Below are 22,067 nucleotides of genomic sequence, written 5' to 3'. Positions count from 1 at the left end.
CAGTGTCGATTATGTGGTGAAAAATAAATCTATGTATGAAAGCTGAGTGAAAAATCTTTTTGATTCATTGTGAAACTGTAGCGGGTCAGAGGACGTCAGCGGAGGAGGCGGTACTTCGTATGTGGCCTCGGACGCATTCGAGTTCACACAGTGCGTTCATACCTGAACTTGGTGCAGACCACTTGTGGACGTTTCACTCAGGGTGGAAGTTAATACCAGGGCTGAACGGGGGGGGGGGGTCATTGGCGGCTGAAACTAATCACATCCTGTCGGTTAATGTAGTTATAGCTACATTCAAGCATACGTCAGTGCACCTGAGGTATTGTTAATCAGCTGGGAGCTACTTTAAAAGCGTTTCCCAAAAAAGTGCTAAACTGAAACCACATCCTCCAACTCTAAATAAAATGTTCAAACGATACAATTCAGTGAACTCTTAAGTCCTTCTCCTTCTTGCAGCTATAACATTTACATACACACACACACACACTTGCTACGGTTTACTTTTCTAACTTAAGCCTGACACTGAAGCAGGCCGTTGCTTAACACTGTTACTCAACCTCAGCTGTCAGTTTACAAGTCTTGAGACGCTTAATACACTGACTGGATACTGGCTCAGAAAGTGGGTTTGGTGTTCACGTGGTAAAATTACACAGCTGGAACCAAATCTGCCCTGTGCCTCAAACTGTCTGGCTCAAGGATGGACAGAGAGAGTGTCAGAGTTGTTACACTTTAGGGCAAACTTCAATCGTCACATCACGGCGGGAGGATCTGTTTGAGAGCGTCACGCGTGCTTTGTCCGAGTTTGTCAGGGAATTTAACGGTGAAGTCCAAGATCATGTCGCCCCTTTTCTCGGGGCACTTGGACAGGGGCAGCCCTTCTCCAGCGACACGCTTCTTCATTCCCGGTTTGACAACGTCTCTGGAAGACACAGTGATGGTCCGGCCGTCCAGCGTCGGTGCGTTGACTGTGCAGCCACACAACGCCTGCAGAGAGAAACAGAGAGAGTAGGAGGCATCAGCATCTTTAGTCAAAATGTGGTTACTAGAACAGGTAATCATTTTTTTCTTTGTACTATATCACTTACTTCTCTGAGTGATATTTTTGCAGGGTAAATAATATCTGAGCCCTCTCGTCTGAACACCGGGTGGGGTTTGTCTTTGACCACGAACACCACGTCTGCAGGGATGTTGGTGGGAGTTTCATCTCCCTCCCTGGGAAAAGTGATTTTTGTCCCGTCCTTCCAGCCACGTTTGATGTCGACTGTTAAAATCTTGTCCTCGCTGCGCATGGTGCAGCCGTCCGGGTTCAGTGTCTTGCGGGAGATCTTCATCTTTTTGGAGCAGCCTGCGAAAACCTCCTCGAGGCTCACCTTCAGCTCGTGCACCACGGGCGGGTCCTTCTTCCTCTCATGCGGCCTGCGGGGGCCTCCTGCATGGGATTTGAAGGGCCTGGGAAACCCACCCATGCCACCCATGCCACCCATGCCACCCATGCCTCCTATGCCTCCTCCCATGCCTCCCATGCCTCCTCCCATGCCTCCTCCCATGCCTCCCGCACCAAACCCTGGGAAGGGGTCGTTGACGTCCCGGTCATCCTCCCCATTCTGTGAGAATAAATGGTCAAACGGGCTGCGGCCTCCAAAGAACTCTGTGAACATTGCGTGAGGGTCTCCGTGGAAGGAGTAGTGGTAGCTTTGATCGCTGTGTCCTCGACTTCCCCCGCCGGCCGAACCCTTTAATCCTGAAAAGGAAAAAAAAACATGGAGAAGCATCAGAGCTGTGTGCTTTAACTTGTCAGGAACTTTTTTTGTCTCATATGAACAAAAGGTAATTTAGAAATAGTGTCTCCATTAAAACGTTTATTTTCTATTTGTTAAATTTCCTGCTCAATTTCAAATTGAAAACAACTTTATTCAAAAATTCTATTGTCATTCTTCTTTTCCCAGGTCACTACTGACACACTTCCAAGACCAGAAGGTGACAGAAGCGTAAGTAGACATACAATTTTGTTTATTGCTTTGAAACAATGTCATCCCATAATGATGTGGACAGTAACCCCCCCACCCGAGGCACAAATCTGAGCATTTTCAAACTGGTTAAACAGGAGCTATCATTCCAGAGACGGACTAGCGGGACAGGCAAGAACTCGCTGTTTCCAGCAAATTCTACAGCTATTGTAGTCACACATACACTCACACAAGTTTACTGATGCACCCCCCCCCCCCCCCCCCCCAAATGGCTCATTGATGTGTCTGTCATCAGTCTGCAACAGTACTGGGGCCAAAAGGGATATCACGATAAAAAAGAAATATGAGCTTATCAGTGGATATCGATAATTATCACTATAAATGGCAAATTAATATTTCTGTGAAGCTTAAAGACTGATTTTTTTTTTTTAAACTAAAATTGGATTGCTATTGATGAAGGTTGAATTGCGATGATCACTGATGCTGTTTCACTGCCCAGCCCTCATCCGAGCATCAGCTGAACCGTAAACTACCCATGTGGATGTTACTAGAGACGTCAACACAAGCAGGGGCACATGGTGGAGCGTGATGATGATGACGATGACGACGAAGAGAGGAGCAGGGTTACCTTTTTCTCCATGTTGATCATAGATGTCCTTCTTCTTGGCATCGCTGAGGACATCGTAGGCTTCCGCGATCTCCTTGAATCGATCCTCTGCTCCGGGGGACTTGTTCTTGTCGGGGTGGTAGCGCAGGGCCTGTTTTCTGTACGCCTTCTTAATCTCCTCCTCGGACGCACCTCTGGCTATTCCCAGCACCGTGTAGTAGTCGTTAACCATCCCAGAGTCCGATCAGTTCCTCCTCACACGAGCATCATCCCAGGCCTTAGCTTCTGCTCCGTGGCAGCGGCACATCCAGCGTGTCCTGTCCGGTGGTGACCGGGTGACGGGGACAGGCTCCGCCGCAGTAGCCGGGCTAGCTAACGGCGAAGGGTGGTCGCTCCCCCGACTTGTCACGCTCTCACAGCGGGTAACTTCTTTTTTAAAACTCCGAGCCGACACGACGCGAGGGACTGTCACTGAATTTAAACCACGAAACACCGCGACGCACCGCTTTTCTCACCCGGAGAATCCGACCGTTGAAGTCGGGTCAGTAAAACCCGTGAGAGGAAACTTCTGGAAGAAGCTGCAGCTGTGTGTCATCAGCACCGGGCCGAGAGGAGTCCCCGCCACATACTTCCGGTTTCGTCTGAGCCACGCTGCAACTGAGGAAGTGACGGATACGCGTCTATAGAATAAATAGCTTAAAACACATTTTGCTCAGCAGAGGCTCCTCCGAGTGAAAGTGCAGTGTTTTGTTTCATGTGACGAGGTCATCAGACATCCCTTATAAAATCAAACAATGCAGAAAAGGTTGAATATTTCAAAACGTATGATGAATAGGACAAAGAAATGTCACCGACACTGACATTCAAGCAAACTGACAACAAATAATTCTTTGCTTAATGAATCTTTTGAAGTGTTCTATTAAACCCTGGGTGGAGTTAAAAGGTAAGTCACAAGCAAGAGTTATTCTTTCAAAAACCCAGCTCAGTTTTTATATTCTATATATTTGCAGTGAATGAATTTCATCATTCAGTATTTCAGGTATTCCCAGTTTAAATCTTATTTAACTTTTTCCTTTGTTACTTTTTGAATCAAAATAAATTTTGTATCACTACCCTTCTAATGCACAACATGGGTCAAAAATGACCCGTATTCATTTCCTGTTATTTCATGCAAGAGTGTTTCTTTTCTATATCTTTGAAATAAATGTATTCTATCATTTAATATTCTAAGTATTCATTAAATATCTTGTTTTTGATTACCACAATTCATTATTTTCCTTTCTTACTTTATAAACACATGGGTCAAAAATGACCCAAACAGTATGTATTCACTACGGAACACCTACCATTCATTTCACAGAGCTGCTTTTGCACATTTGATACATGTAATCTTATTTTACAATCCATTACTCGTGAGAAAGAGAAATATCTACAATACTAACTAGCTGTTAGCTGGCTAGCTTCTTTTTCTGGCCAGCTAACCATAGCTAAATCAACAAAATAAATATAGAAATATAACAGTATATACTTAATAGACTGATTGATATGAAGAATAAGCTGGGACTGTGATCATAGGTGAAGATTTTGGTGCTTATTGGACAATGCACAGTGGACAAATCAGTAGATGGCGCTATGACCCGGAGTTGATATTGACATATTGAGCTGTTCATGCCGGGACACTGATCATATGACATAATTTTGGTGCTGATTGGACAATGCACAGTGAAGTTATGACAACTTGGTCTCCTTTGGCAAGGATGAACCTTCGCTGTACCTCAATGTTTACACGGTTTGAGGAAATGTCACAATTCTGACCATGGTCCTATGACTTGTATGAACTCATTTGAGCTGTATATTGTAAAGCAGCCAGGAGCATGTAAAACATGTCACTTCCTGTCGCCAGCAGGTGGCGCTGTGAAAATGAGTCAATATTGACATATAGATCTGTTCAGGGCTGGACTGTGGTCATGTGAAAGAGGTTTGATGCTGATTGGACAATGCACAGAGGAGTAATAAATCCCTCCTTTTTGGCGAATCATCAAACGTTATGACCTCATGCCACAGTCAGACCATGTGACGTACACAAACAAATTTAGGTAGTTTTAATCTCCATAGAGTTGAGATGACACTCACTGAATTTAAAATCGATCTGATGAAAGCTCTAGGAGGTTTTACATAGGTCTGACACGCCCCCAAAGGTTGGTGAGTTTTCGAATGTGTTCAAGCCGTCAAAAATGCGATTAATTTTCCTGAATAATCAAACAAAAAGCATCTGACCTTTGCACTATCGGTGCTCGGGCCCTAATAAAATTGAGGGCTGCAATATACTGAACAAGATGAACATTTTGACGTTTGAATGGTTGAAATTGGTGAAAGTATACAGAGGTCATTGCCAACTTAAGCCCAAAAATCTGAAGTATGAAGAGTTGGAAAAATAAAAAGGGACAGCAAAAATGTCCTGAATGAGCCGAATGTGTTTATGTTTGAATGGTTAGACAAAGTGTGTGGGAGTTTTTACAAACCAAATCCCCAAAATTCCCAAGTGTATTAGCATCTAGCTAAAATCAAGAGTCCAAAACATCATCCTGCAATAGATTCTACATCCATGAAGGTTTACTGGACATATTATTAGAAACATCTTTCAGTATAAAACAACAGCAGCACAGACATCTGCCTACAAAATGACCATAATCAACCTTGGGCCTGCTTGATCACTGGCGGTAGAGTGTTCTATAGCGCCCCTCAGAGGGCACAAGTTGAAATACATTATGTCCAGAGTGAGAGCGGTCTCACCCAGCCTATGTCCTGACTCAGGACATTAACTACAGACTCTAAAACCACATCAAATCACAAGCTCATTGAATCACAAAAAGTTGAATAAGGTATCTCATAGAGCTAATATTTTATATTGGAATGTTTAGTTGTGTGTGTGTTGACCTGTTGCAGTCACAGAAAGGAAAATATTACATTTATCTATTTTTCTTAAAGCCATCTTCACATAAATTAGATGTAAGCGTAACAGTGTTTAAACAAATGTGACACAGAGGATCGCTGAGCCCGTGGAGCAGCCTGTCATAGCATTCCTCACATGTCAGACCCAAGTGTTACGACCTTTAAAAAAGAGGCTGGTTGCAGTTCAGCATACGTTAGAAATATTTTTACACATGCATTTCATTGTTTCCGGGCCATTAGTATAAAAATGATTAGCGTTAGCAGAGGGATTTTTATTATATAAGACTGAGGGAAAAAAAGATCCAGGGCTGCAAACTGTTATAGCACTGCCCGCTGCTGGCTCGGACTCCTGGTTATAAATAGACCATAGAATATAGATATGCAGTTGGCTATGTGTAATGATTCAGTTGACCCTGCATGATGAAAGGCGTCTCTGATCTTCTCCCAATCAACATTTTCTAAACCCGCCTCCCGCCACAAAAAAAATCCATTCTCCTTGAAGTTATGTTGGAAGCAGTTTTTTTGGCTCCTTCTAAACCTTGAACCACACATGTAGGAGACCCCGAAATAAACATGTTTGTCTTTTTGTGTTCTGGAGGTCAGGAGGAGAAAAGAATACCAGGCTCACAGGTGGTCAGGGGAAGGAGGAGGGGGAGATGTGCATGGTGTTGGCATGTAGAGGTCTTTTCATCCCGTGGATCAGGCTTTTAATGGGGCTCCACCTCTGTGTATCCAGGCGAGGAGCAGGGAAAAACCGGAGTTGTGTCTTGTAGGTCTAATGAGAGCACACTGGCATTCGACACTGGGCACGGCTATAGGCCTACATGGTTTCCCAAGGTTACCAGGTCGCTGCAGAGCAAATCAGGCAATTTATATATAGCCTTGTAGATGGCGCTCTTTGGATTATGTCTTAGGGCTCTCCGGTTTCGTCTTCGGTGCGTTTTTGTTGCCTGAAGGGGGTTTGGTGTACGGGCAGGGGGTATTGTGGATCATGAAGAGGCAGCTATTCAGGTGAGGAGCAGGTTCACTTCATGCTTTCAGACCACCTCTCCTCACCCGCTTCATAATATACTGGAAAAAAAAGTTGTTTATGGTCTCACACACGTCACTCTTCCTCTGGAGCTATTCCGAGAAGACACCGAAGAAGACACTTTAGTTGGACTGGCAGGTCTGTGGAGAGGAAGAGCTGGGAGCGGCTGCATAGGAAAGACGTGAGAGGACAACAGGCTTCAGGGGACGCGATCACAGATTCTTTTGAAAGGCGGCTGAGGTTTGGGATCAGACCTTATCATGGATGTACTCGCCTTAGAGGCAAAGAATGTGACGACAGCAGATTCCGAGAAGAAATCCACACCGAGGCCAAAACCGAAACCTCCCAAAAAGGCCAAAAGGACCGTTTACTTTGAGGTGGAGATTGTGGACTTGAAGACCAAGGAGAAACTCTTACTGCTGGATAAGGTGAGCGTCACCATGATGGAGGGTCTCTGATTACACCCAGCATTTATATTTGAGCATAATGATTTTGCAGGACTCAAAATAACTTCTGATCACAGCTATTTAAGTCATTTTTTTAAATGCGTCAGATTTGATCACCTATCAGTGATTTCTGTTTCATTTTTTTCCTTTATTTAAACAGTCACACGTCTGTGCTAAAAGCAGCACGGGCAGAGACTGTGAATACTCTCCAGTGGAGTAAGAGGAGCCGTGTTTGTTTCAGCTCAAGAACCACAGAGTCATCACTGTTAGCAGACGGGTCATTTTAAAGATAATCATCTGCTTCACAGGCGGCCTGGTCAAGTGCAGCCATTATCAGTCAGGTTTTTGTATTGAGCCGGGGTTGCAGTTAAGAGGTGAGAATTCCCTCTTCATCAGGCTGGAATCTTCTGTTCTGCACTGGGCCAACAGGCGAGCGAGAGACACGCATGTTTATAGCAGCTTGTGTAAATGTGCAGAGTCGCATCAACAACAGGAGGGATCACGTTGCAAATGAAAACGGCAAAATGCAAGTCTGACACATTCCAAAAGAAACAACAACTTCTGCAGTAAATACAGTAACACTCATGACTGTATTTTTTAGTTCTCAGTATTTTATATTTATTATATATTCAGCTCACTAATGTCTCTGATAGTAATTCTGTGTGGGTTTTGGTTGCAGGTGGAGCCAACTGCCACCATCTTGGATATTAAAGCCTTGTTCCACAAATCGTGTAAGTTTAATAAATGAAGATAACGTGTTTAATGTGGTTGGTTTTGGTTTACATCAGATAATAATCTCTCCATTCCCACAGATCAAAAGTGGTATCCCGCCAGACAATCTCTGCGTCTGGATCCAAGTACGTGTGCTTTGTCCCAATAATCTCCACAGATATGTCCAACTCTGTTGAACAACGTGTTATCTGATGTTGTCCGCGCTCATCTGTCCCGTTTCTCAGAGGCCAAGTGTCTCAGGGATGAGGATGTTCTGCAGACACTTCCTGTGGGAACCACCGCCAGCTTTTACTTCAGTGACCTCGGACCCCAGCTCACATGGGGAACTGTGAGTGCGTTATTAGGAAGTGTTGCATGTGTTAGCTGATGCTTTGCTTCACTGTGAGCTATGGTTCACTATATGATGTGTTTTTAGATTTATTCCTACCTTCATTTGGTATTGATTCATAAGAAATGAACTGGTCTTTGCCAAGGTTTGAGTATGGTAATTCAGTTTGTTGCTGATTCCAAGGATGCTTTGAGATGTAATCCTCTGAATAGCAATGTTTATGCTGCAAGAAAACCATGCTCGCTTTCTGGGGATGATTTGGCTATGACAAACTAGCGCTGGAATGCAGCAGCCTGCTTTTCAAATTGGTCTGCAGAGCACAAACAATTTTCTCTCATTGGATTAAGAGCATGCAAAACCACTGGTGTGGTCTTTTAGAATTCTTGCATTTTCAATATAAGCACACACTCTTCTCTGCCTTGAATACAAATATCAGAGCACAGTGACAGATAGTGGTGCTCTGCTGTGGTTCGTCTTTCTCTCACCTCTCCCTGTGCCCGTCCTGTGTCCTAGGATATATAATCTCGTGGCCCCATTTCTCCCAAAGGTGTTTATCCCTATGACCTCTCACCTGCCTTTCGCTGCACCTCTTTGCTCTCTCTTGCCCACACATGCTGTACATTCCCTGTCTTTACCAAACCGACTGACACAACCCTCAGCACCGTGCCAGGCGTTCGGCTACGATGCCAATGGGTGCAGGGTGGTGCCCCGGCAGAGATCACCGGTAGCTGTTGGTCAGGCACGCTGAGCCAGGGCTCTGGTTAACGTGCTGATTCAGGGATCGACTTCCTTGTCAGCTTTGCAGCTCCTCTTGATCGTATAATTTGTGGAAAGCTGGTATTACAAGGTGTCTTAGTGTCTTATTTGCTCCGTGGGTACATGTTAAATACTATTATTGTTACATTGAATTGTTGCCAGTGCTGAGGAGAAGTAGTCTGAATTTTTTTGCTTTGAGGTGCACTTGACAAGTTGGGTTGTGGTTGGGTTGAGACCTGCTGGTGTCAGTTACATGTTCTCCCTTTGGCAGGGAGTGTAGACTGGCAGAGTGCTGCTCTGACAGGGAGAAATGATTTACTGGTTAGTGTGGATGGTAGTTAGCACTGTCGCCTCACAGCAGGAAGGTTCTTTGTTTGATTCCCTTTTCAACCAGGGCCTTTCCTGTGTGGAGTTTGCATATTCTCTCAGTGTCTGCATGAGTTTTCTGAGGAATTCTCCCACAGTCCAAATACATACAGATTAGGTTAATTGGAGAGTATGTTGACCCTGCTGACGTCGACGACCTGTGTAAGATGTATCCTACCTGTCGCCCACAGTCAGCCGGGATTGGCTCCTCAAAGGATAAACAGTATAGATAACTAGAATGGCAGAGTTCAATTCACTATATCCTTATCATTATATCCTTGGATATAAATGTTGGATTGTTTTCATCAAGAACCATGAATTATTTTGAGAAATCTGTGAAAATGTTGAAACCCCCCCAAAAAGAAAGTGGAAAACAAAAAGTAGATTGGTTTAAATTGAATCCTGCTATTACCTTGGAGGTAATGCACGGATGGATGTTTGGTGTGTAAAACGACACGGTGGAGAAGTGGTTAGCGGTTTGGCTTTTCTATGTGGTTTACTGTAGGTACTCAAACACAATGAAAGTTAGATGTGAATGTGTGACTGGTTGTCCTGTGGTTGACTGGCGACCTCTCCTGAGTGTACCACCCGCCTCTCGCCCAGTGTCAGCTGGGATTGACTCCAGCTCCCTTGAGAACCTAGGCAGTGACACAGATAAAACATGGATGATAAACATATGTTCTACTAAAGAAACAAAACTTTAGAGCTGGTGTGTTTTGTTCGCAGACATTTTTTAAGCACCTCTGTCTGTTCTTTGCTCCCTGCAGGTGTTCCTGTCAGAGTGCGTAGGTCCACTGATCATCTACTTAATGTTCTACTTCCGTCTCCCCTTCATCTACTCTCCGAAATATGACTTCACCAGCAGCAAGTTGTGGGTCGTACAGTGAGTGTCGTGTTTTCAGGGATCTGTCTGGTTGCTGCCGCAGTGTGTCTCTGCACAGATGCCCCCGCTCAACATGGCAAACAGTTGTGGAGCATATTACAATGTTGACACTGAGTCAGGGCCAAGTATAATTGACTGCAGGTGGACGATGTATAAATCATTGCTCAACATGGGACTGTGTGTGTGTGTGTGTGTGTGTGTGTGTGTGTGTGTGTGTGTGTGTGTCCTGTTGCAGCTTGGCCTCCATGTGTCACTCCCTCCACTACGTCAAAAGGATTTTGGAGACGCTGTTCGTCCATCGTATCTCCCACGGGACCATGCCTCTCAGAAACATATTCAAGGTGAGCGTGTCGCATACTCTGAACTTTGATATTCATGCTTGAGCTCTGTGTTCTTGTCCTTGGAAATCTGCATCAAATGTACGCGAAGCCGCTGCCTTGCCCTGACACTTTAACTTATTATAGCCCCCTTTCTATTCCAGAACTGTGGCTATTACTGGTGCACTGCAGCTTGGATGGCGTACTACATTAACCACCCTCTCTACACCCCTCCCTGTAAGTGCTGAACACTGCGATTCTCACTTGAACTCATCAGTTGTAGTCGACATCCAGCTTGATCTCTGTTTGTGTGAAACATCAACAGATTATGGGACGCAGCAGGTGAACGCAGGTCTTTATATTTTCTTGGTGAGTTTTCACGTGTAGAAGATGCATCTTTCTGGCTCAGGAGAAATCTTCTTCCAGATAAATTACAGTTTCATAGATGTTCATCTTTCTCACAGGTCTGTCAACTGGGGAATTTTTCCATCCACATTGCACTACGTAACCTCAAAATTACAGGTTTGAATTTTGTACCACTGATATAATGGTGTTCATTTCAGGGCAAAGGCAACGATTAATCTGTGTTTCCCTCTCAGGTTCAAAATCCAAGAAGATTCCTTATCCAACGAAAAATCCATTCACGTGGATTTTCTGGCTCGTTTCTTGTCCGAATTACACGTACGAGGTGAGAAGATACACAAATCCACTCATCATTTTCAGACAAATGTGATTTAAAAATATATAATGTTGGAATGTTGTCATGAAAAATTTAATTACATTTGAATACAAAATTTGAAAATGTTATGAATTTTTTAAAATAAATATTCTATGATTTTTTAAATCTTTTTTACATGAATAATAAATTATTTAAAAGTTTGGATTTATAATAACAAACCTGTGAATTAAAGATGTTATTCAAATTCCTTTTTAGTCTGTTTAATTGCTCAAATCATGTTTTGCATTAAAGTATTGAAGCCAACTATAAATTACTATAGACTGTATAAACTACCCCAGCAGCCGATACTGTCTTTTATGGGCTTGTAATATATGATGCTGCCATCTGCTGGTTAAACCCTGCACTTTTACCATGAATCTCAATGCACTGTGTGTGTGTGTGTGTGTGTGTGTGTGTGTGTGTGTGTGTGTGTGTGTGTGTGTGTGTGTGTGTGTGTGTGTGAACTCCCTGCTCACAGCTGGGCTCCTGGATCGGCTTCACAGTGATGACCCAGTGTGTGCCTGTGGCTTTCTTCACTCTCGTGGCCTTCATCCAGATGACCGTGTGGGCCAAAGGCAAACACCGCGGCTACTTGAAGGAGTTCAGAGATTATCCAACCCTGCGCGCGTCCATACTCCCATTCATCCTGTAGAGCCAGAGGAAACAAAGGTCGCCACACACACCCCAGCTCCTCCCTGACTGGGTCCTTTTTGTGGCCCTCCTCCGTCCATTTGGATGTCAGACTGTGTCCTGAGGTGAACGGCATGGAAACATCTTGATCACATGAACTCCATGAAACGTGTCCATCCATTATGGGGAGTGACAGTTACAGACTGGTGAATGCGGGACTGTTACTGGCAAAGGAAGGAAATACAGAACAGTCTTAATTTAATGTATGTGAATTTGAAGACAGAGATGAAGACATATCCTTTTTATTTTGCTACTTTGATGAGTTGTAAAATATGTGATGTAGAGTTTTGTTTGCATTATGTCCGTAGCTGTCCGCAGTCCAATCAGTGAAGTTTCCCACAGAGCTGGCAAACAAAGGGGCTAATCTGCATTGTCAAACTAGTTTGCAGCCTGGAGCTGACAACTTTGTGGCCTCACGCAGCTCAGCACTGATCTGACAGATCCAACTGACCTACACATTATTTTACTGCTGTTAGATCTGGATTAGAACTTGTGTTCTGATTCCCGGGTTTTTCACCGTGGCTTAACGTTTTTCTGTACTTGAGCATGAGTGTATTTCTGGCATAGGTAAAGTAACAGAGAGAACAACACTGTTCATAGCGTGCACAGACACGTCCGCACAAAAATACACCTCTTAGTCATACAGGACAATTACATTGCAAAAGCTATTCAGCTGAAAAAGCAAAAAGACCACGTTTCAGTCATCAAACTTTTATCAGTGTGTTATGTGCATTTTTCGTGGAGTTAGCTTTTTCCAACCTGTTATTGTTTTGTACTTATCTGACAATTTGTGCAGGGTTAAATTCATATACAGGATATTGGGGAAAATTCATTCAAAACCAAAAAGATAAAGCTGTTGTAACCTATTTTAAATTTCACAGAAGGCTGCATCAGCTGAGCCTCCTTAATAAATGAGGAATTTGGGTGATATTGAAAAAAGAAGTCCTGCTGTAATTTGAATGTGAGAGGGCAGCGTTGAGCAGAAATGTTATCTGCAGTGGAAGTTTTGTTTACAATATTGATTGACTGAAAGGGCCATCAGACACTGTCGACCAAAAACACTGAAAACAAGAGGCTTAACAGAGAGACAAGCTTTATTTGAGACTCTGGAAGAGGTGTCAATGTTACAGACAAAAGAAATGAGACGAGATACTGGGGAGATGTTGACTACATCAAATGGAATGTTACAATTCAAGTGGCTGGCTTTGATTAAAACACAAAAAGACGCTGGATAAGTTACACATGGATGAAAACACAACATAGTATTGCATTTGATCAAGAAATCTGCAGGTGCCGAGCAACTGTATTTAATTCAAAACAATAACTCAGTATTACAATGACATTTCCCGCATGTTTATTACTTAGGTTTGCTTATGTATAAAAGCCAATTTTATTAGGCAGCACATCGACTGGTCACAGCTATCTGAAATTGTTCCCAGAATGCAACTGTATTAAGTTGGACCACATTAATTTATATATAATAAGATAAAACAAGAAACATATTGCCTTGCCAGCAAGTAGTAGTATATCATCTTGGTTATACCACAAAGACGGTATCCAGCATCAGCAGCAATATAAGTCAGGAATCAGACTCTGTTGACTTGTGATGCAGATATGTAGATTGTCTGACTTCCCCCAGCACTTTGATTACATTTAAATCAATTCAACATATGAAGAAAAGAAAACGCACAGCAGATGTGCTTTGTGTTTATCTGTGTGACTTACATACCTTTTCTGGACTGACAGAAGGTAACGTAAAAGACAGAGGGAGGACACAGGGGAGAAATCTCCGACCTGCGACAAACCAACAGTTTCTTGTGGACCCAAAACCGCGACAACACTTTGCTACAGCCATCTTGTATGTGTGAGTACATTAGCCCATAGGTGGAGCACTTGGTGCAAGGTTGAGTGCTCTTCACCGGCTGTATCACCCGTCTTTTACTCTTGCAGGACGATCCTTGCTCTTAAAACAAACGCTGATCGCAGCAGTCTGTTGCCTTCACACTGTCCTCACCCGGGTGAAATGGCAACTATTTGAAAACCAAAGACCATAATGAGAGGTAGGATGACTGTCATTCAGTTTCTGGTCATTCTCACAGTGAAAGTTCATTCCACCGCAGCCTTTCTCTCCCCACTCACCCTCTACATATACTGTATATGAAGGTGGGTGGCAGGATCCAGATGGGAGAGGGCACTGCATGCATGAGTGGGTCAATGCAGCATCGTCTGTCCGCCATGTGAACCACCCCTTCAGAGGTCTTCGAATTCCAGGAAGTGGGTCCTCTGCAGCACCTTCACGTGGCGCTCGTAGATTTTGAGGGCAGGGCCGAGACGGATAGACAAACCGGTCAACACATCACTGCGCTGCATTAGGAGAAGGGACTTCCCATCGATTTCCTGTTGGTGAGAGAAGAAAAATCATGCTCTCAGTTAGAATCAGCCTTGAGTTTCTAAAGCTCTGTGCTGAATGCTTTATTTCTTAAATTCATGTTTAAAACAGTGAACTTTGTATTTCAAGAGAGAAGTCTGGGAATTTTCACAATCATTTGAAGAATGAGGCCTAGACCATGCAGCTAAATACTGGTCACAACTTGCAGTTAACTATATGTGGACAGTGCAACACACTACATATTAACTGCAGCTAAAAACACTTAAAGGGATAGTTCACCGAAAAATGAAACGTGATCCATGCTCCAAAGGGCTCCAGAGGAGGATATCAGAAGACATTTAGGATAAAAACATTGTATAAATGACTCCGTTTCGACTCGCATTTGAATGTCGGGGCTTATGGACACTTGGTTGACACCACAGGAGCAGTATGGAGGCATTTTATGTTTTTTTCTGTTGTTTTTTTTTTGCGTTTGAAGAATCGGTCACCATTTACTTCAATTGTATTGGATTTGGCTGCAACGCTGTTTACCCCTGACACTCGCAAAGGGTTTTGTGGACTCAAACACTTCACCCACCCCCCATCGGCATAGTGGTGAGTAGATAATGAGGGAATTTTCAATTTTGGGTGAACTATCCCTTTAAGGTGGTGGAATGCAAGTTTGGTTTTCAGTGTACGTGTGGCGCCCTCTGTGGCAGCTTGTGGGGGTGCACTAACCTGTGTCCGAAACGCCACCGCCTGCTCTGGAAAGCCCGCAGCTGAGAAGTAAGTGGCCACATCTGTCACGGTCCACTGCAACAAGTTCTGGCTCATCTTTTCCTTCTTCACAGAGCTGGAAGAAGTGAATACAAAGAGTCAGAAACAATGACCACACAAGAACGCTATTTCCCACTTTAGTATTTTAAAGCCTTTATGTGGCCTTGTGAATAGTTAACTGTATTTTTAAAGTGTTGCCCCTCAGAAATAAGCACTATTGATGCACAATGGATGCATTATTTAAAAAAGAAAGGTTGGACAAAGGTTGATAAAGGTGTGTAAATCCATTTTTGAAAGGGGAGAGTAGACATTATCTGATTTAGTGGAAAAAGTAAAATAGTAACCTATTTCAATAAAGATACTCACATTTCTTCGCCTTTACCACCATTCAGAAGACCAACTTCAATTGCCGTAAAGGGTGATATATCTATCTTCTTTTTAAATGTACCTGTAACCAAAAGGGAATCAAATTACATTCATTTTCTGCCTCAGACCACAACAGTTTACCATTTATTTGTATATCTTACCACATAGAAAACATGCAATGGATGGCCACAGGATCTATCTTGAGGCCCAAGTTAACATGACTCACTATGGAAGCAAAGAGAAGGCTCTCTGTAATATGTGCTCAAACTCGTTCTAATTGAATGTGCAAAATAAATTCAATAAAATGTTCAATTAATGTTCAGCTTCATATTCTTGACATCCACCGGTGTGATGTCAAACAAACAGCAGCAGAGTTGAGATAGAATGGAAATGATGCTTTTCCATGGTAATAGTTTGCCACACTAAGGCCTCTGCTGTCATGGTACACTTTGTTTTTCTATTAGACTTAGTTCACGGTTCAATACAGTGGGGGTACAATGAATGAGAGCAGATGCAGCACCCTTACTAAAACAGGCTGCTTTCACAGGATGCTGGCAGGACTGAATGTAGTTTGCCTGGGAGGAATACCCAAGAAAACTGTGTTTTTGTCTTTGTCATGTGTCACATGATGACAAAGACGAAAATCCCATCCTAAGTTAAGTTCACAGTGACATGGTATTTGTGCAGAGATCAAATATTTTGGTGTTTTTTTCTTTTTGTAATGCCATGTCTATAACCACTTCATCTGCATTAACACTAGCATGGCACATTTCAGATTTCCAATAAAGATCCCATAGTAAACTACACAACAAACTGTGTTTACTGGTTTACATCATGGACTGTACATAAAGATGGACATTGCGTCGCCACTTCTCATCCAGTAATGAAAGCAAAAAAGTGAACACTTGAACATACATCAATGTGATAAGAACTGCCCTAAATGACAGGACAGAAAAATGTATTTGGTGTAAATTCTGACTCTTTAGTTTGGTTCCTGGCCCATCCACTAAGATGGAGGAGGCATGACCTATACTGACACCAGCCACCAGGAGGCAATCGAGAAATTTTGGCCTCACTCTAGGGCGCCCATCCACCTTCATATTCAGAGGAAAACTCTGATGTGAAATTTACTTCTTTATACAGACAGCTTTTTCAAACTCTCTGCAGCTATGATTTTATCAACTTCAAAACTTCCTCAAGCTTCTGCCATTAACGGTGCAGTACTGCACAAAGGCAGTGAGCAGGTTTAACAGTCAGAGGGAGCACCACCTGGAGGGGGGGGGGGGGGGGGGGGGGGGGGGGGGGGGGGGGGCAGAACAAGCTCGTCAAACATTTAAAAAATCTTGAGCGCACCTCGAGGCCAGCCCTTGTAAGGACGGCCAAATAACAACTAGAATGGAGTGAGGCTGTCATTAGTTAACGCCCCTTACGTGTTTGTGTGGTAGTTTACAAACAACTTTCCAAAATGAGAGAGCAGTGGAGTGATCTATATTTCCTCACAGGCTACACAGCAGCTTTAACAAATAAAAATGCGGAACTCGTTAACTCACAGTTGTCAGATGGCAGCGACAGTGTCTGCGGTCTTCCATCGGATACATTCCTGCTCTCGTCCTGTTGGCAAAACCAAACCGAACAAAACAAATGAAACATGAAAATGTCGGGTGGAAAGCAGAGGCATCAAAGACGCGGGAGACACACAGGAGTTGTTATATGTCACAGAAGGGAATAAAGGCCAATTACCAGTCGTGCTGCATAGTCTGGTACCAACTGGTCGGACAAAGGGCTGCTGTCCTCCACCTTTCCTCCATCTTCTTTCTTCACGTTATTCTTTAAAGCACAGGGGCTGGTAGTTACGGAGGGGACCGCTGGCTTCAAGGCTGCTTCTAAGACAGAGCGAACAATTAGCATCACACACTAGTATCCTCCAGACTGTCCACACCTTACTTTATTTACCTGAAGTATTCATTTGATCATTAATAAAACAAGTGCATTTTTAACGTTGTCCATTAAACCTCAATAACTGCTACAAACAAGCCAAGGAATCACTTCTAACTGCAGAAGGTTATTGCTAAGCCATAGTGTTTCCTCCTGCAACTCCGTCCCTGGACTATAAGGCATTTTCTACTGTCAACAACTGTGTCAGCCTGCAATTAATCATCGAGACAGTAAAACACCTCCATCCCTATTTTGATTACTAGTGCAAAACTATGCATACAGGCGGCACATAAAGCAATATCATAGTGCTCCATAATTCCGGGTGTGCGTATCAGACTGTGTCTAGCAGTGTGAATACCTTTGTCTCTCTGCATTCCTGGGTGCTGGCGCTCCGCTGGGCAGACAGCAGAATCATAAGCCCAGTCATTGTGTGCGAGGGCCCTGGGGCTGGAGGGGGGCAAGGAGCTGGGCCTCTCACCAGCCTTCTGGAAAGAGACAGAGTCCGGCCCCGAGCCGGGGCCAGAGCCGAGGCCGGGGCCGGGCCGGGTGCCAGAGGGAGAGCAGGGGGCAGAGAATGCTCGCACAGTGCTACAGTGCACCACAGCATCTTCATGCGTGCGGCCAGGGGAGGGCCTGTCCTGCCCGTCCTGGCTTTCATCAGCCCCCTCCTCATCTGCATTACTGTCTGTGTCCATAGCCATAGAGGTGTCAGCCTGCAAAAACACAAGCATATGTTCAATTTACATCCTTTTGCATTTTAAAGCAACAGTCTCTAAAAATAAACTGCATGATGGGATATGATTATATGATATGTAAAACATACAAGGTGGGTGCAGAGTTCAAACAACCAACACAAGAATATCCTAATATTCGTATGGATCAATAGAGATTAAGCTTGAAGGGAGGAGATCCTTTCTAAACGATGAAGTTCATTATGAGACACAAACTTGCACCCTGTGAGCCTGGTTGTTGTCATAACTGAGGAGAACATGCTCATACAGATGTCGCAATTTGACCGCTGTGGTGGTAAATTATTGCCTTTGGGTGCCTCCTTCCCTTCCCGCGGTGCGGGGAGTGTTGTGTGCAGACAGTCAGGGAAGCCCTGCCACCCCAAATGCATTTACACGCAATTAAACCTATGTGCACGGGCTCCATGTTATCTGATATGCAACTTGGTGTAACACACGCGCACTCGTTCCTTTCGTTGGCTCCGTCCCCCCCGCCTTTTCCTTTTTTTTTTGGTTGACGGCGCCCAGAGTGAGAAATTACCTTGTGTGCGACTGCGTGTCCAGGACTCGGCAGTGTCGAGCACAAGAGCGCACTAAAGCCCGCCCCGCGCCTGAGAGGAGCAGAGGCGCTGGTACCGCGTTCACCCGCCGCGCTGCATTTCACACAACTTTCACCGAGGACACGGTCACAAACACACGATGCCCCGGCACCACCACCGCCACCCTCCCCGAGGACCTCCACACACACACGCACGCACGACACGGTCTCCATCAGCCGATACGCGCACGGTGCGTCCCCGTGTTCAGAGGCCTTTATGACCAACCATTCAAACACACGGGAGAGAGCGTAAAGGAAAGGGGCCGATGGGAGGCGGTTTCTCTTTTTTTTTCAAATTTCCTCCAAAGTGCGCATGGAGTTTGGGGAGCCGCGGTAGAGACCTCGCCATTGTGTCTGTGCTCTTTAACGGATCGAGCGCTTCCCGGGGCCGAGCGGCGGCAAAGCGGCACCGGAGACAAACCCCCCCCCCCCCCCCCCCCCCCAGAGCTTTAACTCGACGGACGGATCAACACTCCGATCCGATCACGACGAGTACCCGTCGATTTTCGTCCACTTTGACTTTGCACCGGGTCAACGATTTGCAGCGACGGAAAGAGTAACGCAAAAAAAATAATGAGTCCGTTATCGGACACGTCACTGCCCACATTTTTTTTCTACCCTCGTACTCGGGTAAAAGCTGCATAACAAGCCCCGGAGGAGACGCAGCCGCCGGTACAAAGTGACCAGGCGCTCGTTTTTTTTCAATAAGCGACTGAGAACAAAGTCAATTTGATCTCAGCTTAACCCAAATCGGACAGACGCATCCGCCATGGAGAGCCGGACGAACAGTTTGCGGTCGCTTTGCGTTGACTTCAGCTCTCGCGCACTGTCGATTTCACCACTTTACGATCATGCGGTTCATCTCAGACCGCTGTCAGCGATCGGCTCTGACGGGCACGGCTGAAGGTGACGAGCCGCTGCTGCGCGGGACCAGCGAGAGGCCACGGCGGGGCGGCTACAGCGCCGAACGCGTTTGGACGTGACCGGGCTCGGCAGCGGCGTGTCCGACAATGGGTGCAGGGGTTCGACTTTATGCACTGCGTCTGCGATCGTGCGTCGCTGCAGAAAACAGACGCAGTTTGCAAACGCGAACCGGACCAACGTGTGTCGTGGGGGAACTTTAGCGTCGAGGCTCGTGGATTCGCTTCATGTTTGCACAGCGCAGAACAGGGTGATGGGCTTACATTTAAAAGTCCAGACGGGAGGAGGAGGAGGAGGGGGGGGGGGGGGGGGGGTGCTGGGGGGGGGGGGGGGGGGCATCTCGTCATGGACCGATGGGATATAAAAATGCGTCTGGACGTGTTTCTGGCGACATTTGGCTGCTTGGCCTGGGACGGCTGTGCTCAGTTCCCCCTTGATGTATAACAAAATAAAATGAAACAATCAACAGCCCAACAATGTCCCAGCGTCCCCCCATCGGGCTCCCACATCCGCGGTGTTTCAGACTTTTTTTTTTTTTTTCCTTCTTTCCCTTCACCCACTCCCACTGCCGACAAGTGGCTGAGGACGAGCACGCGCGTTTCCCGTCCGAGCTCACAAAAATAAAAGCATCGTCGAGGAGAGCTCATTTTGGTGGTTGTATTTTGAAAGCACTTCCGGCTCCAGGCGACTACTTTCATATAAACTTGACCCCCCCCCCCCCGGTCCTCCTCCCCTTCGCTCAACGCCGAGTTTGGGGCTTGAAAAGCGCTTTCTGCCGCTGATAATGGAGGCTCGGGCTTTTTATGTTTTTGCGGACGAACGGGACGGTGCAACTTTTCGTGCCCGTCTGCACCGCCCGCGTTGAGGCGCTCCTCCGCCGGCGCCTCGTTCAATGTGCCACGCTCCCACTTCACGCGCACCTTCTGTTTTTTTCTTCTCCTCCACCTCGGTAGCGCTCGAGCGAGGTCCAACCGCCGCTCCCCGTCTGCGGCAGTTTTTTTTCGGGTGCACTTGCAAAATCACAACCCCCCCCCCTCCCCTCACCACTCCCCGTGTGCAGACACACTAAAAACACACGTTGACAATGAGACCGCGCACACGCACACAGCCCGCATACCGAGCTCCTATCTCCACCTGTTAATGTGCCGTGATGTGATATGACAATGAGCGGAGGGGAAACATGTCCTCCTCGCGTCAACGTACCTCCAGGTCCTCCTCGTCCTGGTCAGCGGGACCGAGAGCGCTGTCCCCGTTGCTCAAGTCCGAGTGGCTGGCGTCTTCCACCGCGCTCCGTCTCGCCGCCGCCGCTAACGTTACATCGTCCTTTTTGCGGCTCCTCCGCTGCACCTTGGCGGCGTTCCGGTACGAGACGGAGCCCTTGTAGTTAACTTTGAGCACCGTCTGCTCCTGGATCAGTTTCTCCAGCTCCGCGCAGGTTCGGTCGGGCTCGGACCCGTGTCGTCTTCGGACCATTCGGCAAATTCTCTCCAAGTCCGGCCGGGCTTTCCGCGACCGCAGCGAGTCGATGGTGTCCAGGATCCACTCTCGGTACTTGGACTCGGTCATCTCTCCTCGCTCGCTTCTTTTCGCTCTTTTCTTCTTTGCTTAGTGCGTCAGGCCGTGTTCGTCACTCACGGTGTTTTTCGTGCGCCGCGGTCCGAGCCCGACTGAGAAGCGGAAACCTCGCTGAACGCCTCCTGCGTTTGCGTGTGCGCTTAAGGTGGAGCGACGGATTGCAGCGAAAAGTTTCACTCGAGAGGGTTTTTTCCCTTCCATTTAAGGTGGAATGTGCAGTCCTGGATGGGGACGTGCGCGCGCACTCGGCCCCATGTGCGCCCCAATGGCTGCCTGAAGATCTCACTTTAAAAAGTTGTTATAGCAAAAACTAACATGAACTATTGATGAAGCTACCGAAGCTACATGCAGTGATGCGTTGGTCTGTAAATCTGAAGGTTTTTTAACATCCTACGTTTTGTCAGTCACTTCGGATTGCAATTTTTTTATTAGATTACAAATTCAAATTCAACAGCTAGAGTCCATATGCTCACAATCTCAAACTAAGATGAATTAACTGCACATGCAGTGAAGGGGTCATTAATGAAAGTACAGAAGTAGTAAATCCAGTAAAACAAATCCTGTTTGGTTGTCCTTTTAAATACACGGGCTACTTTCAATCACTATTTATATTGTTCAGCATATTGGAGCCACAAATAGTAGTAACCCAATCGTTTAAAAAGTAGTTCCACTAAACTCCAAAACACAGAATTGTAATCTGCAGTGATTCTGAAATGAAGGACCCCAACCACAGGGTCTAACACCATGTGAATATTTACTTTTTGATTCTGTTAATGGGATTATGTTAGAGTGAGAGTAGATAAAGTGTTTGTTAATTATAAGATTAGATTCAGGAAAAAGGTTTAGACTGGTAAATTAACTTATATTTGTGTATGTAAACAGCTGTATTTGATGTAGTTCATGAATCACCAAGTGGGTCTTTGAAGTAAATATATATCTTTATATGTTCTTCATATATTTTTGGGGTGAGTAAGGGTTTCAATACAGTAAATTCAATATTTCATCCT

The 22,067-nt window shown here is 45.3% G+C and overlaps 3 protein-coding genes across 7 annotated transcripts; 1 reads left to right on the top strand and 2 right to left on the bottom strand.

Moving 5' to 3' along the window:
- Positions 1-240: 240 nt before the first annotated feature.
- On the bottom strand, positions 241-3,380 carry dnajb1a (DnaJ heat shock protein family (Hsp40) member B1a). 3 transcript variants are annotated; one of them, XM_034592104.1, is made up of 4 exons: positions 2,596-3,378; positions 1,544-1,741; positions 1,086-1,507; positions 241-984 (listed from the first exon to the last, which is right to left on the bottom strand). In XM_034592104.1, the coding sequence occupies exons 1-4, from the start codon at positions 2,804-2,806 to the stop codon at positions 754-756; spliced, it is 1,062 nt and encodes a 353-aa protein (XP_034447995.1). In that variant the 5' UTR covers positions 2,807-3,378; the 3' UTR covers positions 241-753. The 3 variants fall into 3 exon arrangements, with proteins under 3 accessions (XP_034447995.1, XP_034447996.1, XP_034447994.1); XM_034592105.1 differs by having other exon boundaries at positions 1,086-1,504; positions 1,550-1,741; XM_034592103.1 differs by having other exon boundaries at positions 1,086-1,741; positions 2,596-3,380.
- A 2,806-nt stretch (positions 3,381-6,186) lies between these two features.
- On the top strand, positions 6,187-12,628 carry tecra (trans-2,3-enoyl-CoA reductase a). Its single transcript, XM_034592106.1, has 11 exons — positions 6,187-6,984; positions 7,682-7,733; positions 7,815-7,859; positions 7,959-8,062; positions 9,952-10,067; positions 10,303-10,408; positions 10,549-10,621; positions 10,710-10,753; positions 10,849-10,906; positions 10,984-11,072; positions 11,581-12,628. Exons 1-11 carry the CDS (start codon positions 6,817-6,819, stop codon positions 11,752-11,754), a joined length of 1,029 nt encoding a protein of 342 aa, XP_034447997.1. The 5' UTR covers positions 6,187-6,816; the 3' UTR covers positions 11,755-12,628.
- A 240-nt stretch (positions 12,629-12,868) lies between these two features.
- samd1a (sterile alpha motif domain containing 1a) lies at positions 12,869-21,239 on the bottom strand. 3 transcript variants are annotated; one of them, XM_034592098.1, is made up of 7 exons: positions 20,689-21,239; positions 17,597-17,951; positions 17,044-17,183; positions 16,854-16,914; positions 15,304-15,385; positions 14,899-15,013; positions 12,869-14,189 (listed from the first exon to the last, which is right to left on the bottom strand). In XM_034592098.1, the coding sequence occupies exons 1-7, from the start codon at positions 21,049-21,051 to the stop codon at positions 14,043-14,045; spliced, it is 1,263 nt and encodes a 420-aa protein (XP_034447989.1). In that variant the 5' UTR covers positions 21,052-21,239; the 3' UTR covers positions 12,869-14,042. The 3 variants fall into 3 exon arrangements, with proteins under 3 accessions (XP_034447989.1, XP_034447988.1, XP_034447990.1); XM_034592097.1 differs by having other exon boundaries at positions 17,044-17,186; positions 20,689-21,192; XM_034592099.1 differs by lacking the exon at positions 20,689-21,239 and adding an exon at positions 18,508-20,143 and having other exon boundaries at positions 17,044-17,186.
- Positions 21,240-22,067: the final 828 nt, after the last annotated feature.

Source organism: Hippoglossus hippoglossus, chromosome 8, assembly GCF_009819705.1.
Source record: "Hippoglossus hippoglossus isolate fHipHip1 chromosome 8, fHipHip1.pri, whole genome shotgun sequence".
NCBI lineage: Eukaryota > Metazoa > Chordata > Actinopteri > Pleuronectiformes > Pleuronectidae > Hippoglossus > Hippoglossus hippoglossus.
The sequence above is the reverse complement of the archived record's forward strand: the minus strand, read 5'-3'. Positions and strand labels throughout refer to the sequence as shown.

Coding starts and splice junctions, on each gene's coding strand:
- dnajb1a (XM_034592103.1), bottom strand. CDS start 2,806: ATGGTTAACGACTACTACACGGTGCTGGGAATAGCCAGAGGTGCGTCC. Junction 1,742..2,595: donor TGATCAACATGGAGAAAAAG/GTAACCCTGCTC, acceptor TTTCCTTTTCAG/GATTAAAGGGTTCGGCCGGC. Junction 985..1,085: donor CAAAAATATCACTCAGAGAA/GTAAGTGATATA, acceptor TTCTCTCTGCAG/GCGTTGTGTGGCTGCACAGT.
- samd1a (XM_034592097.1), bottom strand. CDS start 21,051: ATGACCGAGTCCAAGTACCGAGAGTGGATCCTGGACACCATCGACTCG. Junction 17,187..17,596: donor AGGAATGCAGAGAGACAAAG/GTATTCACACTG, acceptor GCTCTGTCTTAG/AAGCAGCCTTGAAGCCAGCG. Junction 14,190..14,898: donor CGGTGGCGTTTCGGACACAG/GTTAGTGCACCC, acceptor TCTCACCAACAG/GAAATCGATGGGAAGTCCCT.
- tecra (XM_034592106.1), top strand. CDS start 6,817: ATGGATGTACTCGCCTTAGAGGCAAAGAATGTGACGACAGCAGATTCC. Junction 10,068..10,302: donor AGCAAGTTGTGGGTCGTACA/GTGAGTGTCGTG, acceptor GTCCTGTTGCAG/CTTGGCCTCCATGTGTCACT. Junction 10,622..10,709: donor CCCTCTCTACACCCCTCCCT/GTAAGTGCTGAA, acceptor AAACATCAACAG/ATTATGGGACGCAGCAGGTG.